Source organism: Paramormyrops kingsleyae, chromosome 8 (assembly GCF_048594095.1).
Source record: "Paramormyrops kingsleyae isolate MSU_618 chromosome 8, PKINGS_0.4, whole genome shotgun sequence".
Lineage (NCBI taxonomy): Eukaryota > Metazoa > Chordata > Actinopteri > Osteoglossiformes > Mormyridae > Paramormyrops > Paramormyrops kingsleyae.
Genome location: NC_132804.1, coordinates 37,601,308 through 37,613,390, shown reverse-complemented (window position 1 = coordinate 37,613,390; position 12,083 = coordinate 37,601,308). Strand labels below are relative to the sequence as shown.

The following is a 12,083-nucleotide window of genomic DNA, read 5'->3' as shown; positions in this document are numbered from 1 at the left end:
AATTTGATGTGAACACGTTTGTTTAAAAATAACCAAGTCATTAATTAAACAAAATGTACCATCTTTCAAGCACACAGCACTGTTGTATCTCTTCTTTAGTCTGTCATAGATTTGACTGTGATACAGAACTCCATCTACCAAAAAACGGTTGTAAGACCAGAAGCAGTTGCTTAGATTTCCACACAACTTTGCAATGGCAAGCCTATATGACATTTTAATACTTTTTTGCACCGGGGGATGACCAAAACCTCTGACACGTTCATGTAGTATTTTACAATATTCTGTTTTTCTTTTACTAAAGTAAAGTTCTTCAACAAAAGATTGAACCTTTTCATGTTCTGGGTGGATAGTGTTCTTGGCCCTTTCTGGCAATTCTCTCCACAACAGAAATGTTCTGACTATTTGTGAGGGGACATACTGTGTTCCATGGAAATACTTCTTGAGAGTGCCCATATTGGATTCAAATGAAAAGGTTGATGTAGCCCATAATGGCCCCCATTGTTTGACACTTTGAGCAGTGTGTGTTAGCAAGTGTATATTAAAAGTCATGTTGTTTTTCCCATACAGTCTTTGGAACACAATGACAATTTTTTTTAGAGCTAGCTCTGCCATCAGGATGCTTTCAGTCTTTATGGTATCCTGTAATAATGTATATATGCCAAACACTAGTAGGAACAAATGGTTCCAAAATCTTGCAGGGAGTATGCCTTTCAATGTAGGTAGAGAATAGAAAAGGAGAAATGCTCGCCACTCTGAAGCTTTCCAGAACTTCCTTTCAGTCAGTGACCTTGGTGTCCTAGTAATCTCAACAGGTGGTTTGATTTTTACAAGTCGCCTATCAACTTCATCAATCTCTTTACCGATGTACCAGGGGGAATCACTGTTTGTTGTATCAAACCACAGTGTAGAGAGTTGCCGAGTGACTCCAAGGCACACATTGTGTTGATATTCAGGAATGAAGCCATTTATCATTTGGAAGTGTTGAAGTTGCATTAAAGGAGATGGCCCTTTGACTCCATACACTGGCTCATCAGTTGTACCTGACATTGCATGACTGAAATGATCCCTCTCATTTCTAAGTGGGGGTTCAGGTTGTTCGTATGGATACGATTTACCACCTCTGTGCAAGCAAAAATCACAGCCGTAAAAACCATTGAACTGTTTAGTGTTGCGAAGCAATGGACGAGCCACAGAATCAGAGCTACAGATCAGCACAAACACTTTGGAAACATGACCGTGTCCTTGTCTGTCTTGCCAGTCAATACCTTCAGTCTCTAATAATGAAGCTTCTTTAACAAATGGTGTCAGCAATGTAAACATGGATGGTTTAGTTGGCCCAAACCATAATGCTGACATCAAAATGTGCCTTTTTTATATTATTAGCAATTAGCAAATTATATTATTAGTAATTTTATTATTACTAGCAATGTGTTATTGAACCACTGTCTACATACCACTGGAAATTCGGGTGCCTTTTCTCTAGCACTATTACCCTCCATCACGTCTTCATCGTCAGCATGGTTTTCACCTTCATTACTGGCAGCATCAATCAAGTCCTCTTCAGAATGTGACAGGGCTTCCTCATTCTACAGGTTGACAAGGGAAAAAGATTACTTGAAGTAATTAATTAAAAGAGTAAACATTTACACAAAGAAAACGTATATATACTACCACATAGAATGGTGCATTTACCTCTGAAATGTCCACATCCAACTGGCTTGTGGTAGGGTTCTCAGTGTTGATTTCATCATCTTCATATTCACTGTTGGAAGTGTTACTCCAGTGTTCTCCTGTGTTGATTTGGTTATCTTTATTATAATTCTACATGCGAACAAAGGAAAGAGAATGAAAGATGTAGTTAATAAAACAATGATTGAAATTGTGCAGGCGGTTTGCTGTAGTTTTTGCTTTTTGCTGACAATGTTGTCACTCGTCTACACATGGGTTAGGAGTAGCCAATCTTATCCGCAAAGGGTCTCTGTGTACTGTATGCGGGTTTTCGCAGCAACTCCCTAATTAGATTACTAACTAGAGGACTGATTGGCTGAAGAGTCCTCACACCTGGGTTTGAACAGCTTACCTACTGGTTATCCCAAAAACCAGCATACACACCGGCCCTTTGCGGGTAAGATTGGCTACCCCTGGGCTATAGGATAGGTCAAAATGTACCACAATTAAGCTAAATTGTCCATTATGTCTTATGAATGCTCTCAACTACTACAGCAAACCTCTCACTACATGTACTGTAAAACGTGTGCACTGTTGACACTTTGGTGAGGGTGTCACTGAAGCCCTCTGAAGAGTATTACATGATAACAAAGTTGGCCTAGTGTATTGCCCCACCCCAAAACAAAACATGCCAATGAGGCTAAAACTGTTATTACAAGTGTACCTCTTGAATGTCCATATCCAACAGGCTGGTTGTGGAAGAGTTCTCATTATTGAGTTCATCTTCACTGCTGGAATTGTTGAGTTCTTCCTCGTCATTGGTCGAAGTGTTACTCATGTGAACATCTGTGTTGATGTCATCATCATAATTGGTATTCTACAGATTAACAAGAGAAAGACAATGAACAATTGAATGAATTAACTCCTTTTCTGTCAAGTCCAATCACCAAATCATAAGACAACTTAAAAGTGCTTTAGCCTCCTGAGACCCAAGGAAAAAAGTGTCCTTCAATTGTAGGTTATTTGTCTTTGGAGGAAATAAGACATCTTACAATTTAGATCTTTTCAAATTTATATTTATTTTTAATTTCACAGCATGTCCTCTTTAGTGTACAACAGGAATAAATATATTTCCTTACATCAGTGAAAAGATAAATGCAAAAACAAAATGTCCACTACAATGGACATAAATGAATAGGTGGGGTCTCAGGAGGATAGACCTCAACTACTTGTAGTGTTATGGGAGAAGAATAAATCAGTGACGTGGCATATGCCATGTGAATGATTAGACCTACTTGGGCAGCTGACAGCACAGTTTAGGGAAGATTCTCAAAATTGAATCAAGCAGGATAAGAAAGTTACCCAGATACATGGGGGATGTATCCTGGCAACAGAAGAGGTCCTGACATATTTCAAGATATGATGCCTGTAATAACTTGGACATAAAACAATTCCACTTAGACTAAAACTGTGTCACCTGTTGAAAGGCAGTGTCCAAAATCCTAGGTGTGGAGGTGCTCCGACTGTTGACATCATCTCTAACTTCTCTGTGGGAAGCAATAGGCCAACTCGTGTGATGCTGTGTGTTGTCCTGTATTTCTGCCCTGTCCTGGAAAGGTGGGGTGTTCAGATATAAATGTGAATTATTACTCAAGTCATTTCATTTCTCATGGATATACTGAGTGCATTTATAACATAAAATCATCCCAATATTTTTTGGGAAGATGCCTCCAAATGAGACTGTACATAGTGCATGGGTAGCAATCGCCTTTAAAAACAAAACCAGATTCAACATTTCTCCTTAAAATTTTACTATAAATATTAGGGGTGTAAATCACAGCTTTCCTTGCAATACGATACAATATCGAACATGAAATCATAGTCTTAATCAGTCTTAATTCATTATCTGTTACTTACTTTTACTTTCCATCTGTACTTGGTAGTCCTTGGAATCTCTGCTGTGTGACACTCCAAATACCTCTTGTAAGGTCCACGACGTTTCGCCATGTTAACTCTGATGAGCTAATTCAGAAGGCTCCTTCCCCGCTCTTGCTGCCTCTGTGTCGCGCACATAGACTGTGTGGTCGCTAATTGCACTTCCCGCCCATGTTCTGGCCGCCCTACCTGGCAGCCAATGGGAGCCCAGTTTCAAATTGGCGCCCACCCGCCAGTTAACGGTCGTATTCAAAAAAAAAAAACGGTTCTGCTCTCAACAAGAAAAGAAGGAGGAAAAAACATACTTAAAACCTAAGTTTAGCATTAACATACCACAATGGCATTTGCCATTTATTATTTCAAGGACAAGACTGTGGAAGTTGGGAAGATTTCATGGATGAGTACTCAAGACCAGCAACAGTGTCCAAAATTAATCACCCAGTGCCCCAGTCTCGAAGATGAAGACGGGTGGATGAAGGTAAAGTGGAACATTAAAGGCATAAAAAAGTCAGACGGTCCAGCCTTTTTCCCAGCAAAGGTTTTAATGCTTGGTGGTAAGTTGTTGAATTTTATTGCTTTCCAGTTAGCTTGATAGCAAATTTAGCGAAGCATTTGAAAGACCATTACTCCGAATTATACGTATACGCAGAGTTTCGAGAGGGGAGTAAAGTTGTTGTTCAGACGTAATATGAATATTTTAAGTCAAGCACTGTCAGGCAATACTGTTGAAGTAAGTTAACTATATAAGAATGGCTGTCTTCGCTTCTCTCATCGCCTTTGACAGTTATCTAATTGCACAACGCGCATATATTTTCACTGCTGCGCCATGCGAAGCCAGGAGTGCTTTTTTTTAGTTTGGCTCAGAAACATTAAAATACATTTCTTTCATTTATTAGATTATTTATTTATTCTTTTATTTTTATTTATTTATCTATTTATTTATTTACATATGAATGTATTCTTTCATTTATTTGTTCATTCATTTATTTATTTATCTATTTATTTTTGGGCCTTATTTGCTCCCCGAGAAGGGCCAGACTCACAGAAGAACATGTTAACATGTTAGCGTTTCTGGCAAAAAAATTACAACTTGCCAAAAACCATAAAGTGTAATGTGGTTGCCATGTGCTACATAGTAGTAAGTGCTACTGCAATGTCTTAAACTTACAGTAGGCAGTTACTGGAGCATATTATGTTTAAAGTTTTTTATATATTGTGCTAACTTTATCCTCATAAGAATATCTGTATACTGTATCTTTGCACAAGCTAATAGAGGTTGATGATATTTCATTTATTTTACAATGTTAATGGCCTTTTTTCTGTTTATTAGGTTTATTTTTCCATTGTATTGTTTGGCCTTTAATTTTTTTGGTCGTGTTCTGACTTTATAAAAAAAAAAAGTTCCTGTGCTTGTTTTTTCTTCCCCTATACTGGCCTATAGTATCGAAAATAGTATCGCGTATGGAGCTTCATCCTTAGTATCGGTATTGAGTTTGAAATTTCAGTATCGTGACTAGCCTAACACACACACACACACACACACACACACACACACACACACACATATATATATATATATATATATATATGTATAATCTCAAATGAGATCCCACCGTCAACCTTTTAATTTGATCACATTTCTTACACAGACAACTACAGTGATCTCTGCAAGAAGAGACAGGAATTCATAAAGGGTGAAGACATCTGGCACGAAGCACCCAAGAGGAAGAGTAAGCCGAACAGCAAGTGGAAAGATGTGGAAGAGAAGGATTATGAAGTTCCACCAAAAAAGGTAGTTGCCAGGATAAATAACACCGTATGACACCAGTCGATTGCAATTCAGAACAGAAGTGACATTTCTTTATCATTCCTAATGTGCATAAAACCTGTATAGAAATGCTCTTGTTTAAAACAGTAGTGCCTATCCTGTTTTTACCCACTGTTAGATAAATCTGTGAATCTTAGTTATTCCTTTTTTTGTAAATCCTTCATTAAAGAATAATGTCTTGTTATCAATTACATAAATTTTTTAAAATGCTAAGACCCTCTGAGTCTCTTTAGGCCTGATTAGTAACAGCAGATAATTAAATACATTTAATAATTGGCCAAGTCCATAGTTAAATGATTTTTGTTTTGATTTTTTGCACACTTCTGAATCTAGGTATGATCCATCAATGATGCAGTTGATTCTGTAACTATTACTAAATCATCATTAACATGGATGTTATTACATATGGCTGTTATAAAAATACAAAACTGAATTATAATTTTGACAGAAGACAAAAAGAGCAACCTGTACAGAAAAAGAGTCAGCAAACCAAATGATAGAAGAGCTGAAGAAGCAGCTGGCAAACAAAGCTTCTTCAGAGGTAAAATATTTGAATATTTTTAATTGTGGTACTTTGAGTTGATGCAATAATTGAGGTGTGAATTTTGCCGCCACAGAGAAGGATGATTCTTTGATTTCATGTGTTTTGGTGTAGTTAACTAACTCAAATGAGGAGTCATCGGATGAGGAGCAGCTGCCCAGAAACTGGAGTGCGGCACAGCAGAAACTGAAAGAGCTTCAGAGGGAAATCAAGACCCTGAAAAAAGACCATGTAAAAGTAATACTAGATGCCATGAGAGGTATGCAAGTCAGGCACAATAAACTGCACGAGATCCAGAAATCCAGAACATTAATTCGTTTTATTTTCTTTGTCAATGTGACAAGGTGGTAGGCTGACAATAATCAATTATCTGAATATGCCATCCCTCAAAACCTTCCTTCATCTGAATAGAAACAGATAAATATAATTATTTAAAAATCTTCCCAAATACAAAAGAAATGACCACCTACTTCCTGTTCATCCTTAATCAGCTCCACCTCCACCCATGCTCTTCACAACACAAATGACTAATGTAATGTTTTAAAATGGTCTCAAAGCACAGTAATGATACAAAGCTTTTATCCCCTTATTTTCATTCCCTTTACAGAGCTTCCAGCAGTAGTGACACAGCTGAAAGATATCATTGAAAAAATCACAGTTCTGATCTCAACTCCTGCATCCACCGGGTCAACACCTACACCATCTGTAGACCCACCAGTTTCTGCACCCACCTCTCTTCATGTGTTGTCTGACCCTGATGATATGGTAAATACCTCAAAATGCATGGATACTGTATGTTATTTATCCATGTGGGGAAAGGTTTGTGATAGTTTCCCTCTACATCTTTTGATTGTATGCATAAGCTAGAAAGAAAGTATATATTCATCATAATAATGATGGATTAAGAAATGGTATGATGACGCCCCCAGATTTCTCATGTTATGGAGTTAGTCTGTATACTATAGGCCTATGCATATTCACTGCACAGATGAATAGATACAGTAGATTTGCAAGGAATACTGTATGTAATTGTTTAAACATTATTAGGAGAGTAACATTCAAATGCTTTGCAGGTGGCTCTTGTGCCAGGCTATGATGTACAAGTCCCAAGACGAAAGCTGAAGTCTCTGTGGACGTCAAGTTCAGCATTGTACATTGGGGATCTTGCGGTGCTCATCTACGGTAGAGAAACACTGGCCAGTTCAAGTTTGACTGGGAGGCAGTCAGGGGCTCACAAAGATGTGGAGTCAAAGCCACAACTGGATCACACAAAGCTTGATGCTATACTTGGTGAGTGCATTTAATTTAAGACAAAACTCATTCTAAAATAAATCCATACATATTGTTTTCCCCCTTCTTTTATAATTTGCAAATGACTGTAATGTTCCATGTAGTGTAATGTTGGAGATTATATTGATTCAATTACTGTCACTTTTAATATGGAAAGACATACAATTATAATGACATACACTCACATACACTATCAGTACTACAAATAAAATGATTCTAAAAAAAACAACTAATACTAATGCTTCTTTATGATGGTAAACAATACATAATGTTTTCAGTTGTCATAAATTATAGAGGGTTCGCACGTGATGTCACCACCGGCAGGTTGCTCATTGTTTTGCCCCTCAGTTACCACTCTGTCGTATTCAGTCTAGCGGATTGGGGTGTGATGTATGTGCAATCCCTCTTTTACGGTGGCCCTGAAGGGCAAAACACAACGACATTTCAAAAAACACAACGACATTACAGAAAACACAACGACATTTCCAAAAACACGACATTTCAAAAAACACAACGACATTACAGAAAACACAACGACATTTCCAAAAACACAACGACATTTCAAAAAACACAACGACATTTCCAAAAACACAACGACATTACAGAAAACACAACGACATTTCAAAAAACACAACGACATTTCAGAAAACGGAAAGGGTAGGACTAAACTTCTTGTTCGTGATTGGACAGTATCCTTGGAGTGACATGGGTACTGTCCAATCACGAACACGAAGTGTGGTCCTACCCTTTTCCTGATTGCGATTGAAGAACTCAAACACGTCTTAGACAATTTGGACTGAATAGACGGAGCGGGTACTCCTCAGAAACTGATATTAGAAGGGCTATTTTATCGGAGCTGCGTGGACCTGGACAGATGTTTGGATATAGAACTATGTGGATGACTTTAAAGATGAAACATGGTCTCTGTGTTAAGAGGGAGACTGTAATGCAGATGCTTCGTGAACTGAACCCACGTGGAACCTTTGCACGGATACGTAGATTTATTAGGCGCATGTACCATTCTATGGGCGCAAATTACTTATGGCACGTAGACGGTTATGATAAATTTAAACCGTTTGGTTTTGCTATATCTGGGTGTATAGATGGGTTCTCCCGCAGAATCATGTGGCTAAAATGTGGGCCAACGAACAACAACCCAGAAGTAATAAAAGACAACTTTATTAACTGTATTGCTAGTGTTGGCGTCATTCCCATGAGACTGCGAACAGACTGCGGAACAGAGAATGGGTCAATAGCTGCAATCCAGTGCACTCTTCGTCATCATCTTGAAGGCGCATGACTCCAATATTTGTCTGTACAAAGAAAATCAGGTGTCAATCGGTACATAACTCATACATAAAATATTGTGCAGTGCTAATAACCTGAAGTGTACAATACTTACAGGGGCGGTTCTGGGGGGTGGGTTTGCAGGGGACTGAACCTGGTTCTGTCCCAATTTGACGGATCACCCCAATTAAATCATATGGACATCATGATAAAGCTATTCTCCTATCCATACTTATATTTTAACAAACATTATTGCTTTGTTGGTACTTAGGAAATGTGTAGATGAATCATTATTGTATTTATCTTTTGACTTTTTATTAACTGATATTATGAGGTGGCTATAGTATGGAAGGTGTTAGGGCTCAGTGAGAAACCAGTATCTATTTGTGTTCTATTTAATTGTATATAATGTGCATATAACAAGGGCATCCGCACGAATGTAAAATAACTACAGCTAATAGCGCTACGCTGCTTACCTGTACTTTTTTCTGCTCCTTCTTCTTAATACTTTTCTTATGGCAAGAGAAATTTAGCCTCTCCTTCGACTTCATATTCCTGTACTCAAGGAAGGTTTTGAGGGATGGCATATTCAGAGCTGCTGCCGCAGCTACAGAGAAAAGAGTGTGTTGTATTTTTGCGATATACGTTTTATGAGGTTTAATTGAAGAAGAAGCAGCTTATCGGCGGAAACATAAATCTAAGTAAAAACCTATACAGTTTAACGTTTGATCGACCTGAAGTTGGGCCAGTGGTGTCCTCTTCATGTCCACTTTCCTTTAAGAAGGTCAGTGATTTCCCATACTCGTCGCAGAATCTTGGCAGTGACTGAAACCTCTTCCCACAATACGGACAATACATAATCTATTTATCTCCGCTAACACTCGCACAAAAACAAAGTACAAACAAGAAATGAACAGTCGTGAGTGACATGGGTAGGGTCCAATCGCAATCAGGAAAAGGGTAGGACCACACTTCATGTTCGTGATTGGACAGTACCCATGTCACTCCAAGGATACTGTCCAATCACGAACAAGAAGTTTGGTCCTACCCTTTCCGTTTTTTGAAATGTCGTTGTGTTTTTGGAAATGTCGTTGTGTTTTTTGAAATGTCGTTGTGTTTTTGAAAATGTCGTTGTGTTTTCTGTAATGTCGTCGTGTTTTTGGAAATGTCGTTGTGTTTTGTGTTTTTTTAAATGTCGTTGTGTTTTTTGAAACGTCGTTGTGTTTTTGGAAATGTCGTTGTGTTTTGCCCTTCAGGGCCACCGTACTCTTTAGCGGTTTTTGCTGATTGCATTTAAGTACAGAAATGTACCTGATAAACCATCCTTCATGTCTCTTTGGCATGTGTGTTAATTGTGGATGGTGAATAAAAATAACATTGAAGTAATGTTTTGTTTTGTATGTGTGTTTTCACAGTCCATGCCCAGGCGAAGTTCCCTGACATCACCATGCAAGATATAAGACGAATCATAAGAAAGAAATGCAACAATATAAGCTACGCCAAGCAAGTGACTGAAAAGAAGTCATAAAAGTAGCGTTTTTGTTTCTATCGAGTTATTTATTTTTGGATCCAAAGATGTATGTGCAGTTTTCTTTTACCTTTTTTTTTTTTTGATAAGTAACAACTTCAGTTCTCAGTTTTTGTTTACATTTTTACAAGCAAATGCACTTTTTCCTTACCATTTTTTACAAAGAAGGGCTTGATCTTGGAGAGACTATTATGTTTACATTTTTACATGCAAATGTGCACTTCTTCCTTTCATTTCCTCAGCAAAGAAGGACTTGATTTCATTGAGGCTTTTTGTTTTTGAAATGCATATGTATGTTGAAAAATGTTATATAAATATATCAAACTTGTTCTCAACGTTCTGTCTTGTGATTTTGTAAATACAATGCAGTCTAGTGTACATACAGTATGAGTTAAATTTAAGAATACTTTAAGAAGTATATAAGTATACTTCTTCAAGTATATAAATGGTATGCTACAAGTAATATGCCAAACAAACTTACAAGTATACTTAAAGTGTAACAACTAGTAAAATAGCAAAAATATATATTTTTCAGTTTTAGTAATTGTAACTTCATAAAAGTATACTTCAAATGTACTTCAATAAACTAAAAATGTGGACTAGAAGTATATAACTAGTACAATGGCAGTATATAGAAAAGTGTATCTGTGGTATATTTTTAATACACTTAAACTAAAATGTGGACTAGAAGTATATACCTCGTACACTAGTAGTATATATAGACGAGAGTACTTGTATACTTGAAAGTATACCTTTGTAAAATTAAAATGACATTATAAAGTATACTTTTATAAACTTAAAAATGTTCCAATTTAGTCCGAAGAAGTATTAAATTGGTATACTTTCTAGTAAGTTACAAGTACATGGTCCGTAGTAAACTTGCTATACTTATACTTATACTCAAGCATACTTAATAACATGAACTTAAAGTATTAAGTACTTTTTACTAAGGGATAGCATGTTTTCACTATGGAATCTTTATACTGAGCATTTACTATATATTACATTGTATTTATCAGTTAAATGAATAAAAATGTGCTGCTGAAGAAATCTATTTTGTCTCCTTTTGTACTTAAATGTAAGTACTGTAAATGTAATTTTATGACAAGTGTCATCCACATAGATTGTCTATTCCAGTTCTTGATTGATACTTTAACATTGTTGTAACTTAATTTATATTAATGATACAAAACCATGATAAGATATGTCATCCCTATTGTTGATATGTATTTTTAATATTATAGAGTCATGCCTGAATGAAAATCTTCTCAAAGAAAGAGACAGATTAATTGGGAGGATTAAACCTTGTGCTGATATGTCTGGCAAAAGAAGAATTGTAAAGCCAAAAAAACTGACAGATGACGTGAATGAAATTCCTGTTAGCTCAGGCCTGGTAAGTACACTCATTTTGCTGGTCCACTATAGGCTATCCACCATATTTTGCAATGTGAAAGCATTGCAGTATAAAGCAGCTTAATGGACTGTTTTTGTACATGCAAAATAACTGGAAGCGAATGACATCAGAAACCAAACACATTAAAACTTGCCCTGTGTCTTGTGAAAAATAATGTGAATATTTTTAAACAACATTTGTTCCACACAGTGACATAATTAGTATTTAGGATTTTGTTTAATATTTCGATTATATATTTTTACTTTTTTTTCTTTAGCCAGCAAAAGTAAGGAAAACTGAATCAAAACCTGGACAGCATTTGATGGAGCAATTAATTAAACAGAGGTCTGAGAAAACAGGCAAGTATAAAATGCTACTATTATGAGTTCCAGAAACATTTGGGCAAGGGTGCCCCAACTCGGTCCTTGGAGGGTTGGAGTGTCCTGCAGAGTTGAGCTCTAACCCCAATAAGACCTGAACCAGCTAATCAAGCTCTTACTTGGCATACTAGAAACATAAATTGTCTTACTACCGTTTGAATGTTAGTCACGTGGTACTATATCGTTTCGCGTCGGGTCCTGATCACACTGTCGGGGCTTATTTCTGCGATAAC

The 12,083-nt window shown here is 36.9% G+C and overlaps 1 protein-coding gene and 1 long non-coding RNA gene across 2 annotated transcripts; both read right to left on the bottom strand.

Moving 5' to 3' along the window:
- Positions 1-1,094: 1,094 nt before the first annotated feature.
- Positions 1,095-3,778, bottom strand: LOC111833182 (uncharacterized). The gene is made up of 6 exons (XM_072714932.1): positions 3,586-3,778; positions 3,146-3,277; positions 2,393-2,545; positions 1,693-1,821; positions 1,455-1,586; positions 1,095-1,120 (listed from the first exon to the last, which is right to left on the bottom strand). The coding sequence occupies exons 1-6, from the start codon at positions 3,673-3,675 to the stop codon at positions 1,112-1,114; spliced, it is 645 nt and encodes a 214-aa protein (XP_072571033.1). The 5' UTR covers positions 3,676-3,778; the 3' UTR covers positions 1,095-1,111.
- Positions 3,779-8,425: 4,647 nt separating this feature from the next.
- Positions 8,426-9,561, bottom strand: LOC111839998 (uncharacterized). The gene is made up of 3 exons (XR_011992497.1): positions 9,284-9,561; positions 9,026-9,156; positions 8,426-8,575 (listed from the first exon to the last, which is right to left on the bottom strand). It is a non-coding gene; the product is annotated as an uncharacterized lncRNA (long non-coding RNA).
- Between the last annotated feature and the right edge of the window lie 2,522 nt (positions 9,562-12,083).

Bases quoted from the DNA above. Each gene is read 5' to 3' on its own strand.
- LOC111833182 (XM_072714932.1), bottom strand. From the start codon at position 3,675: ATGGCGAAACGTCGTGGACCTTACAAGAGGTATTTGGAGTGTCACACA. The intron at 2,546-3,145 runs GTGACACAGTTT...GTTAATCTGTAG, and splicing joins TGGACACTGCCTTTCAACAG to AATACCAATTATGATGATGA. The intron at 1,587-1,692 runs GTAAATGCACCA...GTCAACCTGTAG, and splicing joins TGGATGTGGACATTTCAGAG to AATGAGGAAGCCCTGTCACA.